Genomic DNA, 15,290 nt, shown 5'->3' on the forward strand with positions numbered 1-15,290 from the left:
ATCTATACGGTGTAAATCCCCTTTCTAGCGCCTATTTCATGGCAGATCTTGCTTCACGGGCTATTGTAGGTCAGAATTTAGTCATCTGTAATTACTAAACAATCTGTGCTTTTAAACCACTAAGAAGAACCAAAGTTTGCACACTCACCACTAGGAGGACATATTGAGCCATATGAGGATGGGAGAGCGAGGTATCTTCTTTGCAATGAGAAACAGTAGGTTATCTGGATGGAATTGTGGTTCTCACTGCAGAAATCACCAATAGTAGCATATTTATTTTCCGGTTATATAGATGAATATGCATTTCCAGAAATTCCAATTGTGGATTTCCCTATTGTTTTGGATAACACGTATGATTAAATACTAATAATTTAACCCTACGTAAAAATACAAGCAACTGCAGTCATTTGCAAGGCTATTTGAATTCAAATTAAATTAATAACTTTAACGCAAGCTTCAGCTCCGACGAAAGCGTCGTTCATCCAGACTGGGAGCTAAACAGGACTGTGGGGTGTAGGAATATTTTCGGAGCGCTACTCGAAAGCCTACCCTGAAGACACGTTGCCAAGACACCTAACGTTAGGTAGCTAATTGGCCATTTGCCTTTCTGGAATTTGTGGAATCTTTGGACCTGACGATGATTTCATCAACCCCAACCTATAGGCTACCGCAGACTGGCAAACTGTTGTGTTTGGTATTTCTCCGGACCGTATGTTAAGGTAAGTAAAAGCTACTGATGTGAAATAATATAATGCCTTGTCATTTTGAAACTTGGGACCAGCTGAAAGTGGTATAGCTGATTTTAGGCTATATTTAATCGTTGCGGTCCACGGTTTGCTAGCAAGCATTTAACTAGCTGACTAGTTAAAGTGATGATAATGTTAGATTGGCAGGTAGCGATAGGTAATTTGGTTTGGTATGTCGAGCTAGTTTTACTTGTGTTAGCCTAGTGTTCGAGGTAGTTTTATCACGGGGTATCGTGTTATTTGAGCGTTGACATTTTGTAACATAGGCTACTAGTGTTTTTTTTATTTACAGACGAGTTTGGCAGATTAGCTGAGTGAATGGAGAAAATTGCTAACCTAGTTACACCGTATATCTGATAGTTTGTGTTTATTTATACATTTGGCAGATGCCCTGTTCCATGGGATGCATTTACTCATAAGAGCACGGGACTTGGGAAGACGACGCGTAATTCAGTTAAAAGTTAATTAATCTAACATAAATGATATAATGCTTTACCATGCACTAGTCCACGCCATAATACCATGTTCCAAAGAACCGCTAAAGCGCAGCAGGAGCAATAATGTGCAAGTAACACTGTTAATACTCTTATGCTTTGAGTATGATCAGTGGCGTGGTTTGATGCTGCCTTGTGCACAGGTTCAGTTGCACTGTCCATTCTTTTGGTGGCAATGTCAGGTAACACCAACACAGAACAAGAACCGAATTCACCAGAATTCTTATTTGTTGACTTTCAGCAGCTATTCGGATGGACAATTATTCGAACGACAGGCAGCTAGGAGACAATAACTAGCCATTAGATGTTACAGGAAGGTATTGCAGCCACAACTCTGATAAATCTCCCAATTGTCGACTGTCATTGTCATACGGTGTAGGTTGTGCATTTAGAGCGTTTCAGTTTCTAGAGGTTGAGAGGTACCCTATAAACACGTCGATACGCAAGACTTCATGGGCCAGCCTTGATGCAAGAGTCTATCTATAATATGCACAGGGAAATTGGTTGAGGAAGCCAACAAATTTATGGACGACCATTTGAAAAAAAACCCACTGCTTTTGTGCCTGAACATGAGACAAATGTCTTTCTATTTAGGTGAGTGAAACTGGATTTAGTAATTTCCCAAGAGGTACTAATGATTAGGGAATCTGGGCCACTTTACCCCCAATTTACATATTTCCAAAATCTTCTCCCCCTTTTCTATCCATTGATATTCAGGTTTCTGCTTAGGAAAATACTTACCATGTGTACGGTTTCCTCAGTGCTGTTTTGGACAGTGGTTCTCAAATTCAGTCATGCGTGGGCATGTATGCTGGTTTCATTCTGACTTCAATTGCAATCCCAGAATTTTAACAAACTTAATTTTTCTTAATGAGGTACTTTTCATGTTCAGAGGGATTATTTACCAACATTGTCCAAAATGGCTATGCATGCCATGGAAAATCAAATTGCGATGTTCACATTGTGCTATATTGCAAACAATTGCATGAAAAGTAGCTGATTATTTTTTTAGCTTATCAAATGAAAGGCTGAGGTGAATCAATATGCTCCTAATTGGTGAAAGTGTGGACACCTGACCATTAAAACTAGCCATCTGGAAGGTAATGGAGAGTTCCATGACAAAGCAAATAGCATGCCAAACCTGCTCTGTTAACAGGTTTAAGAAAAAAATCTAATAAATTAAACACGTGTTCACCAACCTACTTAGGAAGCTACTGATTAACCACAGTCTTTCATTTGATTTTTTTTAAAAAGTTACCTGTTTTTTTATATAGCCTAATTGTTTACAATATATCACAATATGAACATGGGAATTTTATTATTCATGACCTGCATAGCCATTTCTGGCATAATGTGGCTGAAGAGGTGAAACAATCCCCTCTAAATAGCACCTAATTAAGAAGAATTAACAGCTTGTTAAAGTCCTGGGACTGCAATTGTGGTTGGAATGAAAACCAATGTACACGGGGTGCCCCCAGGACTGAGTTTGCGAACCGCTGGTTTAGGATATTGCTGCATACATTCCTCGTGCCTATTACTGGCTAATTTACGTATATAGAGATGCAGCTGTATGAAAGCCTCCTGTTCAGTTTTTATTATAGTTGCTTGCTATTTGCCAATATTTTATACATTTTATTGTTTTACTCGGTTGCTGGGTGGACTTTAGTGGATACCTTGTGCTTGTGTCCGTGTTATTTACACATTTGTAATCTCTGTCTGCCAGGTTTTAACTCAAAATGTCACAGTCGGACAAACCAAAGGTAAGGTCCATGTGTTTCTGGTGTCAATGTGAAGGCTTGAATGTTGTTACAATGTCAAATGTGTGGACACACTTCATTCCAAGAAGCCCATTTAATTTTGGCTTTAAATAAAGCTTCATGAATAGCAATCTCTAGAGAAAAAGAATGGTGGATAATGGAAGCTTAGACATGTGTAGAAAAATATGACTTTAGGAATGTGCTGAATTCAATATTTTAGAAGATTTTTAGCATTATTCAGTGTATTTGTGTTTTAAGCTCTTCAGCATTTTCTCTTTTTTCTTTGTCTATTGCTACATGTACAATCCCCAATGTGCCGCAATTAATTTGACCTTGACTTTTTGAAAATCTGAGAAATGGATTTTGACAATGATGAGATTAAAGGATTTTGAAATTGGAAGTTCAATAAGCTTAGAGTGCTTATTGATTGTCTTCTTTTAAGACGGAGCTTTCAATCTGTGCAAGCTCAATGACGAATTGTGTAAAAATACTCTTCATCTACTACACTTCCTCAGTTCAGTTGTGTAAAAACATGTATTTGAAATCCATCTCTAGTAGGAAATTCAGAGAAGGCGCAAACTAACCATATTCTGCTGCTGTTTTGGATTTTGGATTTGTTGTGCTTGGTCTTTTAATGTTATTCATCTGAAGCCTGTTGGCTTTATTGTACTGGATAACTGGGTTAATGGTACAGAGCTCTCTCTACACAGCAGAGCCCTTTCACCAACCCAGAGACTCCTGGATATGTCGGCTTTGCCAACCTCCCAAACCAGGTCCATCGCAAGTCTGTCAAAAAAGGCTTTGAGTTCACCCTCATGGTGGTGGGTAGGTATTTGTTTTCTTCATCCAGGCAGATATCTGTGATACTCCCAGAATTTATGTCATTCCCTGCTCTTTTTAGGCAAAAAGAAGTTGTATGAACTTGTACAGATATGACCCAGCACATGAGTGCTGCATACACAGAACTTTGTACATGTATTATTTTTCGTATGTCCCACAGAAATTCAGTGGAATGTGGCAACCAGGTTTTATGCGGTTTAGGACCGAAGTATGTACAAATAGTGGCAAAAAAGGTAGAAACACCGAAATGAAATTACATAATAGGGTATTGGGCCATCATGTGCCTCTAGAACAGCTTGTATCTCCCATAGCACAGAATGTACCAGTGTCTGAAATTTGGCCAGAGGATGCAACACCAGTCTTCCACTAAGTCCATGCCTTGTTAATGGAGGTGGAAAACGCTGCCTGAGATGTTGTTCCAGAATCTCTTATAAATGGTTAAGTGGGTTCTGTTCTGGTGACTGAGACGGCCATAGCATATGAGTCACATTGTCATGCTCATCAAGCATTTTGATGACTGTTAGTTGCCTAATTAAATCGGGAATCATGACTGTGTGGAAATGCCTGGTTTAAATATTACATTAATTTATCAGATGTACTTTAGCAGATGTACAACCCAGGAACATAAGTACATTCACCTGATCAGTCGTGCCAGACCTGGCTAACAACATTGTCAGACCTGCAAGTACAGTTCTTACATCAGTAAAGAAGTAGTACAAGAACACAATATTATAATATGATTTGGCACAAAAGATAGGAGTGTTATGGGGAGCAGATGGGAAAGGAAGTAAGAGTCTGAAAAAGTCAGTCTTCAGTCTGCTGCCTTCACTGGTGTGGGAAGTTGGTTCCACGACTGGGGGGGCCAGTAGAATGCATCATGCCTGGGAGAAGGGATTGTGCAGGGATCGGAGAGCCAAACGGAAATGTTTGGGTGGGGTGTTGGATTTGAAGATTGATTGGAGGTATGGAAGGGCATTTCCCTACACTGTAGGCTAGTACCAAGGTTTTAAATTTGGCACAGGCTGTAACAGGTAGCCAGTGAAGTTAGGTAAGGAGGGGTGTGACATGAGCATGCTTGGGATGATTATAGAGAAGCTGTGTGGCTGCTTTCTGTATTATCTTAATATAGTAAGAGTGTTCAGAACATTTGCAGTAAGTTCCCACATGGAATAAAATCTGACTACTAGTACAACACCATTTTCCCTTGCCTTACATTATTACATGTCTTGCCAAATCCTTCTCCATCTGTGGCTTTGGTGTGATCCTGAGTTTCATCCATGGGTGGAGTATGTAAGCAAGCATTTGCAAATACTGTTTCAACACTGGGAAGATTTATTGTGTTCAGAATGATTCACAGTAGAATCTGTCTGCAGTGCCTAATCTGCCTCACTTCTATACAGTCCAGCATGAACAAAGCACTAAATGCAAGTTTGGTCATACAAGCAGAGCTTGTATCTTGTAGGTAAATGTAGTACAAAACATTTTGAGATCTATTTGATCTGTGACCCTGCTAGTTGAATTGTATACCTTAATGATATTGACCATGAATCGTCTGTGAAGCAAATGGAAGAAGAAAATTGAAGGAAGAAGGTGGAAATATCACTGAATTTAGTTACATGTTGAAAGTAGCTGTGCTTCATTATGTATTTTTATACATGTATTTTTCTTCCTCCTTTCACAGGAGAGTCTGGCATGGGGAAGTCCACCCTTATAAACAGCCTGTTCCTCACGGACCTGTACCCAGAGCGTATTCTCCCAGGAGCTGCAGGCAAGCAGTCCCCTTCTTGGCTGTTTTTGCTGATGGTTCACCCATCTGTACTGCAATTATGGGCTGCTTCCTGCTAAACTCGTGGCCACGGTGTGTCAGAATCCGAATTGAGATGTCCATACAAGATTATAATACAAAATGAACAAACAAAATGCGACCAGAGAGTGGAGCATGCTATCCTTTTCAAGTGTATTCAGAGTCATTTCTGATAATTCTGTTGAAGGGCATCTATTGCGTACTCTAATTTAATTGCAAATGCAAATAACTGGTTGGTTTCTCTCGCTCGTACTGGTGGTTTCACAGTTACTTGTAATTGCATTCCAACTCCATAGTTTATACAATGCTACATTGGGAAATCAGATTTTTTTACTGAGTCATGTTTACCCCCTAAGGGTACTTTTCTGCATGGTGGATAAGAGGTCCTAGTGGAGTAATTTAGCCCATGATGGCCTGCTGAGCATCCATAGTACTTCTTTTTATAATCTGATAGTCACGACAGTCACATACTTGCAAACAAGCCTGATTTATGAAGGTGAGTTAACACACCTGCCACATATTTGAGATGAACAGCTGTACACGAATAGAGAAAATATTGGCTCGGTATTACAGCTAGGACTACAATCAGCAGAGGATAGCTTTTTAATGGATCTGAAATTAATATTTGAGAGTGCCTTTTGCTCGGGCATGAGCAACATTAAAACCTTTCAATTAGCAAGTTAAGCTACCTTCTCCTAGTTAGTTGAATGCATATAGGATTGGATTCAAAGGTTTTAGTCAATACAACGATACTACAGCCAAGTGTGTGCCACCCTGCTGCCTGGCACGATCTAGAATCAATACCTGTGGGCACAGCCCTGTGCCAGAACAGTGCCTTAATGGACAAGCCACCCAGAAGCCCAGAAAATGCCTTTTATAATTATGAGAGCTAGAGTTCAAGAGTCAGTCCCTTTAAATTTAGTGTATTTAGGAAATGAGATGAAATTCAATTAATTCTCAGCACGTAATGGATTTTTCTTAATGAATAAATTCCAGTTAATTTCCTGAACTGAAATAAATGAAATAGAATTGATCCCAGCTTTGACAATAGTATTGATACTAGATATTTGCGGAATGGAAGACTGATTAACAAATAATGTCAGCCTTTGAGAATCTGCTCCCAGAGGCAAGTCTGTGACATTGTCAGTTTGGGTCGCGCTGTTGTCCCACAGAGAAGATAGAGCGTACTGTTCAGATTGAGGCCTCCACCGTGGAGATAGAGGAACGAGGGGTGAAGCTCCGCCTCACCGTGGTGGACACGCCCGGATATGGAGATGCCATCAACAGCCAAGACTGGTACGCCACACTCAGCGCCTTTACAGTAGCACGTGAGCATCAAGTATAGCATGGCTGGTTCGAAACAACATTTAAATTAATCGATTTCGTGCCTGTGGTTTACAGTTGCACAGCCTGTGGTTTACAGTTGCACAATGTGACTGCAGTTACACTTGCAGTCACATTTGCAAGTATAAAAATGTGCTGTGTGCATTTGGAAAGGTACCACAGGTCAAAATGAAACCATGGTAGTGCATTCACTAAATTCACATTCACAAGTTTTTTTGCAGATTTCCCACATCATTCTTGTAACCTTAGTGAATATAAAATGGTACTCCTATTGAAGAGGCAAGGTTCTAAAATTGTCCTGAAGGACTGGTGAATTAAAACCTCACATTTGGAAGTAACAGTGGCTAGCCTTGCCTAATCCATTGAATCATAAATAAATTGTTTTTAATCGTGAATACGCGTCATGAATACGTTTTTGTGTGAACGTACATTTGAAAGGGTCTTCTGTAATGCATTGATTTTAGAAGAAAACTTTGGACAGAGCAGTGCTGACAGCTCTCAAGTTCTTCAGCAGCACATTAAATGTGTTGAGGCTGACTCAGATGGTGTGAAGTATGTGGGGAATCTTATCAATATGCAGTTGAATATCTTACCAAGCAAAACTCTCTTTGAGATCTCCATGAACTAAAACTAGTGCGTAATGAAAAACCTTGCATTTTCATGCACGAGAGAAGGTTGTACTGCAGCGTCATTCATTCAGTGTCACTCGAGTGAGGGCGGAGCTTATAAATCACACACATGGCAAGCCTCCCCAACCCGCTGCAGTCAGGAGCCGTGGGAAATTTGGTGACCCAACACCTGTCCATTGACTCGTCCCTCCATGTGTGGCGTCCCCTTGTTCACGTCCATGTTCCGCCGTGTCTCCCACTCTTTTTATGCATACTCCAGTCCTGTTAAAACCCTCTACAGAAGGAAACATCTGGAATTCTGGAAAAATGAGGTTTCCCCAGCTTGCAGGCTAGCATTTCAGAGGAGCTTTTCCCAGTTAAAGTGACACTACACAATATTAAATGTTTAATTTCCCGTTGTCAAATATTGACTGTTTTGAGCTTGTCAGTGCTGTTTCATGCTACACTCATGGCATTGGTTTCAAGTGAGAGACTGGCCTGGCTTGTGTACTGTGAGGTTTTTATCTGTCAATCCATCCATTATCTGTACCCGCTTATCCTGGGCAGGGTCAGGTGGGGTGCTGGAGCCTATCCCAGCATGCATTGGGCGAGAGGCAGAAATACACACTGGACAGGTCGCCCATCTATCACGGGGCACTATGGGGTTTTTAAAACACGGTTTGCTGCTCGCTGCTTCATTATGCTATACCTTTTTCTCCCCATTTTCAGCTTCAGTACCATCATCTCCTACATCGACGAGCAGTTTGAGCGCTACCTGCACGACGAGAGCGGCCTGAACCGCAGGCACATCGTGGACAACAGAGTGCACTGCTGCTTCTACTTCATCTCCCCGCTGGGGCACGGGTGAGAGAAGTGCCGGTGCCCCCTAGTGGTGGAATGACGAAGTGTGCACATTCTGCCACTATGTTGCTAAATGTCAGCCGGCTGATTTCACGTATTAGTTCTACCTCCTGACTGAAGAATTGTTTCAATCACTGGCAAATCCCAGTGATTGGAACAAAATACTTGGGAGGACTTACTTTCTGAACCTGGATTTTCCACCTCTGATTTCACGTGATTTTTATGCATGTGCGTGGAATGTGTGCCAGTCGGCAGGGTTAAGTGGGTCCTCTCTCTCTCTGTGCGGTGCCTCATCCAACCCCTGTTCCACTCTGACTCTACTGCAGTCTGAAGCCACTGGACGTTCAGTTCATGAAGGCCATTCATAACAAAGTCAATGTGGTGCCTGTCATCGCCAAGGCTGACACTCTTACTCTGAAGGAGTGCGAGAGATTCAAGCGCAGGGTAAGATTGGCTCCTCTACTCCCCTGTACTTGATCAGCTCAAAGGTCTTGCCTTTCCCTGAAACTGGCATTGATTAGTCTTGTAACGCATGTGCCAATTTGCCAATTTAGTCTGAAAGTGTGTTTTTTTTTTTTTTGTTTTTTTTTTTGTACAATGAAGGTTAAGAACATGAATGTGTTGATGCGTGTAACAAGAAAAACCACCCAACGGCATTAGGCCAAGGCCGCAGCAGATGGTAGTGTGACCGCCTGCTACGTCCTCCACGCAGGTCCTGGACGAGATCGAGGAGCACAACATCAAGATCTACCACCTTCCCGACGCCGAGTCCGACGAGGACGAGGACTTCAAGGAGCAGACGCGTATTTTGAAGGTGTGCTTTCACCGCCTTCGCCGTACCCCCTGCTGCTCCCCCGCCCCCCCGCCCATCCATTCTGTGGCCGGCCTATGACAGGCCATGGCTGTCTCTTGTCTTCAGGCCAGTGTGCCCTTTGCGGTGGTGGGCTCCAACCAGCAGATCGACGGCAAGGGGAAGAAGGTCCGCGGCCGCCTGTACCCCTGGGGGGTGGTGGAGGTGGAGAACCCCGACCATAATGACTTCCTCAAGCTGCGCACCATGCTCATGTGAGTCTCTCCCTTGCTTAGTGGGCCTGTGGGACAGGAGGGGGGTGCTGAGGGGGCTCCAGAGACACCAACTCCAGAGGCAGAGGAGCCACTCATAGCATGGCCACCAATAGCTTATATCTGTGTTTCATTACTGTTAACTGTTTATATTTAAAAGCATGGACTGTGTTTCCACACAAAGGTGATTGGGACATCAAAGGCCGATAAATGCACTTATCTCACAATGTGGGGTGGGAAACATTTGAGACATTTATTCAAGAAAAATGCTGTTTTACTTCTAGTTGTTGTGCTTGTGAAAAATATTAAAACCGAATAAGATGTCTTGTCCACTGGCCATGTATTTAAAAAGGCTGTATTTCCTACACGGATAGCCAGATATGGATGATGATACCATCAAATTAATGCTGACTGCACGTTAACCTCACATTCGTTTCATTTCAAATCCAATGTGTTGTAGCGCAGACGCGAAACGCAAAAATTGTACCGCTGTCCAAATATTTACCAAACCGCGCTGTGTGTCGAAGGTGCGGCGCGCACTGGATGTTCTTTGCCTAAGCACGGCCGGTCTTTCCCACAGAACGCACATGCAGGATCTGCAGGAGGTGACCCAGGACCTGCACTACGAGAACTTCCGCTCCGAGCGCCTCAAACGTGGCGGCAGGCTGTCTTCCCACGGTTACGTTCTGCCTCCGTCGCCTGCGTACGTACCCGTCCGCCTGTCCTTCCGCACGTCCCCGAGACTGGCCGGCGTCACCCGCGGGCCACGCCCCTTCAGCTGGAGCGCGGGTGGCTTTGAGTCGGAGAGGGAAAATGGCGGCGCTTCGCCCGTGGCGTAACGGAAAATATTGACTTTAGCTTTGCGACTGTAAAGCGCTGGGCTCTCGTTGTTTGTTTACAGTTGAAACAGTGGTTGCCATTAACTGCTCGCATAGGAGCAGCTCTGCCACAGGGCTTCCTGGAGCCGTGTGGCGGGCAGTGGGGTGGAATACATTCCCTCTGCAGCCATTTGAGACCCTGCAGAATCTCATAGGCACTCACGCGCACACACACACACACACATGCATACACATACATATAGACACACACACGCATACACATAAACACGTACACAGACACACACACACACATACATGCATACCCATACATACAGATGCATACACATAAACACACACACACGTACACACACACACACACATTCAGACATACGCTTTCAGAGTGTTCTCAGTATGTTAAAATGCGCAATTCTGTGCAGTGGGGATAACGCATATCTGGATTACAGAGGTGCTGGCCAGCGGGGCGTAAACATAAAGACCGAAGGTTGCCGCACACTCTAGCTTCGATGCACAAGATGTCTATTTTAAACTCGAACCGACGTTTCGGCACCAAACACTCTGAAGGCACTCGTATGAAAAGATGCATCGATGCTTGAGTGTGCGGCAGCCTCCTTTATTCAAAATGTACAATTCTGGACAAGCCGCGTAGCCTACTTGCAGGCGTACTTGCGCTGCTTTCAAAGCACATATACTTGAGATACACTTTTTAAAAAAGAGTTCTGTAATAAACGGTCACGTTCCTCTTAAAATATCTGCTTTTAATTATAGCGGCTTTGAAGCGCTAATGACTTGCAGATTTGTGTTTCGTGCTTTGCCGAGAGAGAGCGAGCGAGAGAGAGAGCAAGCGCAGCCGTCCCCTGAGGCCGATTCGCCATGGCGCCCTTGTTTGTTTCTCAGTCGTGCGGCATGTGCGCTGAGATGACTCACGGGCCCTGAGCGGAGACGGTCACCCCGCTGCCGCTCCCCGAGGCGACGGAGACCGAGAGCGCCCCCTCCCCCCCGATTCACACGACACGAGCTCATAAGCGCAGCGACCCAGCGGAACCCGGAGAGGGGGAGGGGGAGGGGGAGGGGGAGGGGGGAACCGCCAATAGGCTCAGGCACAGCTCCATATGTGCTCCCACAGCCCTGTCTTCTCTGCAGCACTCGTCTTTCTACAACTCCCCTCTGCCCTCGCTCCTCTCCTGTCCTCTATTTATATGTGTGCGCACCTCACCTCTCCTGACTCCCGCACTGTGCCCTAAAGCTGCACAGTGTGTGCAGTTTGGTGCTCTGCCTGCAGGGGCCGCTGTTGTTGTTAGAATGAGAGACGCCTGCTGGTCGAGAGCCTTGCTTCATCTCGCCATTGTCGAAATACAACTTCTCAAGCCTCTAAAGTCTAATCTTTCTTTGAAGCGGTTCTTATAAAACTTTAAAAGGAAAACCATAATGGAAGGTAATTTGGAGGATTATACGTTGTGTTGTGGAAGCTCAAATCGCTGTTGGAAATGGGTTGCATTTCATGGCTGCCGGACTTTGCAGCTGGGCCGGTGTACACAAGTTGTAGTAAAACTCTGTGTTATTGAAATTCTAATATGATTAAACCATGGCTAACTGGGAACACTGGGGTTCTTATCGAAAATTAACAGACCATTCATACTTGGCCTGTTGGCAACTATGTGCAAAGGTAGGGTAAGCCAGTTTTTCAGGTAGAATTTGCCCTGTAGCCATTTGCAATATTATCGTTCTTAGTTGATTGTTTCTGACATCATCAGAAACAATCAGAAACATTCTTCAGGAGGTGACCTCTGTTTGCGCAAGACTTCAGAAACAGAACTACAGAGGCTACATTGCAAAATGTAAACCAGTAGTTAGCTGCAAAAACAGGATAGCCAGGTTCGTTTGCTAACCCTGCATTCACACATCAAGTAATTCGGTTGATGGTTTGCTCAAGTGTACTAGGCTGAGGGAGCCAAATAAAAATATATAAATAAATAAATAAAAACAAAAAGTTTTTGTCCCAAACATTATGGAGCTCAATGTATGAAAAATATTACCATTTATCTAAACTCCATTTTCCCTCTATCAGCAACTTTTTGAAGGTAACAGTCCTTTCGTCAGTGCTATTGCCAGAGTTTTATGAATTTATGGTTTAAATTTTTAAAATTTCATGACGAAAATGGGTCATGAGGGTAGCTGTGGGAGAGGGAGTCACCCATCGCTTGTGCCCTGTGTTACAGAAAGGGAGCCAAAATGGTTGGAATGGACAAGGACAAGATCCTCTTGGAGAAGGAGGCTGAGGTAGGATCATCTTTCACAGGCATCCTTTCCTTCTCGAACTAGTCCATTACTAAACGTACTCATGTTGGGTCCTCCACCATCCCAGAATCCCCATCTGTAATGACCATAGTGACCTTAAAGTTCACACACCACTTGTGGATCTCTACATGCATCTACTCTTCACAGACCCCCTTTAAAAAGTATTAGTTTCACATTGAAGGGACGATAATTAGCAATGCCAAAGACAAAGACAAAACCCTTCCCCTGTCCTCCCCCAAATATCGGTGTTTTTTCCTTTCAAAATTGGATTACATTGCACCAACCAATCTGACTGTCACAATTATTTTTGCTGTCATTTAAACTCTTGAATGCTATTGTTATTGAAAACCAAGCGAGTTGTATTTAAAAATAAATAAATAAATAAATAAATAAGATTAATGCTTCTTTTGGTAGCTGGAGTTGGTAGTTAGATAAAGTACCACTGCATTATTGAGTATGCTGTGTATTATGGTCTAGCAGAATTTCTCACTTTCAGTCACTTTGCCTGTATTTGTGAAGGCAAGTCTAGGTAGAACAAGGATTTACTCCAAGCAAGTGTACTGAACAGCAGCTGCCTGTTAGTGGCTTTCATTCAGAACAGTGGCCTGCTTTTAGTAAGACCTGCAGTGCCTCCCAACTGTATGCATTTTGAGAGCTACCGCCATCCCTGCAATGGGAACACGTGTGAGCGAGTGGAAACGAACCATCACTGTTCTCTCCCCCAGCTGCGACGCATGCAAGAGATGATCGCCAAGATGCAGGCCCAAATGCAAAAGCAGGGAGAAGGTGAGGGAGGTGGCGGGCTGCACGTGTGAAGGAGGGCACGGTGAGACTCCTTGCGTACAACCCAGTGTCCTGGGACCCCTTGCACGTCTCGCACCCCCCAAGTTTGGATCGAAGTTTCATGAGCCCCGAGTAGTTAGTGTTTCTATAGATAGCATCTCGCAAATACACCACTTTGCTTCATACTGGTGTTCTGTGTTGTGTGAAATGAACTGAGAGGCAGTGTCTTCGGCATAGCGGTGTGTGTCCTGCGATAGATGGGCGGCCTGTCTAGGGTGTATTCCTGCCTTTCGCCCAATGCACGCTGGGATAGGCTCCAGCACCCCCTGCGAGCCTGACAAGGATAAGCGAGTATAGATAATGGATAGATGTCTCGGGTGTTCCCTGTGATATATTTTCACTGTGTGTATTAAAGTGCGTTTGAATGGAGAAAGCAGAGGCTATGCTGTCAAGGTGTGTAATAAATGTATTGTGTTTCTCACAGGTACTGATCAACTCGTCAAGCCCAGTTAGAAGAGACTGGTCCTCCTGTATCTGTCACCACTCCTGTTCCTCGTTTGTCTCTTATGTGTTTTTATATAGCATATCTGTTATGTCAAAGTCTGTTATGGTACTATGTTGTACTGCACCAGTTAACAATCTGTAGCACATTTGTATCATATGAAGGAATACAATTATTGCAAAAAATGATTTTGCCATTTTGAGAAGCCTCTGCCCTTTAGTACCAGCTGATGGTTTTTCTGGTGTCCGGTTATGCAAGTTGCACATGTGCATTTTCATTGGGTCGCCAAACCTGACGATGCTGTGAAAGGCACAAAGCTCTTGTGGTGTCCGTCAGACACCAGCAGATCTACAAAATAGCTTTCAGACGTGTCCAACTTGAAGTTTACTATCTGGTAGTTTGATGTCAAAGCAAAAGTGAGTTTGTGTCACAGATTTCATGCCAGAAGTCAGCGTAATAATGATATAGAATAAGCTCCTTGTGAAGAACAGCTTAGTATGGCTCACATATGAAACCATACTGTATCCCAGGATTTGTTGTATTACACATTTCATATTTCCGGAGCTGTGAATGCAGAGTTTTTTTTAATCCAAGTGTACTGACACTAAAATGGCATAAATTGCCAAACTCAAGCTTGTCTGCAGAACATCTTTGATGGTCTTCCTTCTGTTTTACATTGTGCTGTAGTAAGTGATATGCCTTCCTAAGACAGAATTTCATTCTAATTTGTTTTCCATTTTTGTAACTGAGACTACAGTATGTTCAAAAGTTCCTAGTTTTGTTACACTTTGCAGACTCTTAATGACACCCTATGACACATTGCTATTTCTTTTCTCTTGGTGCACAATGGTTTGTATTGAAATTGCTGTTTTAATGGACCTGTGACATTTGTTCTTTACCTTTCATAACTTATTGGCCACTGTGCTGGCATGTTGTTACTGCATGTGGTACATGGTGCACCATGACTTCAACATTGAGCTGTGCAGTTGCTATTGTTTACAATGAATCGATGGAGTATGTGAACTAAAATCCTTTGGTTGTGAAAAAAATGTGAAATGTGCTGCTTGACTGAATACATATCAAAATGTTCGTAAAATGTATTGGTTATGATGCAATTTAAATACTTTCTCAGACCACCCCCCTTCCCCCTCTGTAAGGCAGTACTCCTCCTATTTTCAGGCTGAAAATTCCTACGCCTCCTTGTTTAATGCAAAACCCTTTGTTTTGATATTGTCTTGTAATAAAATTTCTATTAAATCTAGGTCCGGTTGTTTTTTTTTCCTGCACTTTAGAGTTCACATGAAGATAATGCTGTTCTGTACTGTAGAGTTCTTCACATGTGAACTATAGCATTC

The 15,290-nt window shown here is 43.2% G+C and overlaps 1 protein-coding gene across 9 annotated transcripts; it reads left to right on the forward strand.

Annotated features, from left to right (window-relative positions):
* The first annotated feature begins 164 nt into the window (after positions 1-164).
* On the forward strand, positions 165-15,196 carry LOC135252521 (septin-2-like). 9 transcript variants are annotated; one of them, XM_064330686.1, is made up of 13 exons: positions 165-719; positions 2,964-3,000; positions 3,708-3,822; positions 5,519-5,605; positions 6,814-6,937; positions 8,323-8,457; positions 8,781-8,898; positions 9,167-9,268; positions 9,374-9,519; positions 10,097-10,219; positions 12,572-12,632; positions 13,376-13,476; positions 13,918-15,196. In XM_064330686.1, exons 2-12 carry the CDS (start codon positions 2,977-2,979, stop codon positions 13,463-13,465), a joined length of 1,125 nt encoding a protein of 374 aa, XP_064186756.1. In that variant the 5' UTR covers positions 165-719; positions 2,964-2,976; the 3' UTR covers positions 13,466-13,476; positions 13,918-15,196. The 9 variants fall into 9 exon arrangements, with proteins under 9 accessions (XP_064186756.1, XP_064186762.1, XP_064186759.1 ...); XM_064330692.1 differs by having other exon boundaries at positions 3,711-3,822; XM_064330689.1 differs by lacking the exon at positions 165-719 and adding an exon at positions 921-1,206.
* The last annotated feature ends 94 nt before the right edge of the window (positions 15,197-15,290 follow it).

The sequence above is a fragment of the Anguilla rostrata genome, chromosome 4 (assembly GCF_018555375.3).
Source record: "Anguilla rostrata isolate EN2019 chromosome 4, ASM1855537v3, whole genome shotgun sequence".
In the NCBI taxonomy this organism is placed as follows: Eukaryota; Metazoa; Chordata; class Actinopteri; order Anguilliformes; family Anguillidae; genus Anguilla; species Anguilla rostrata.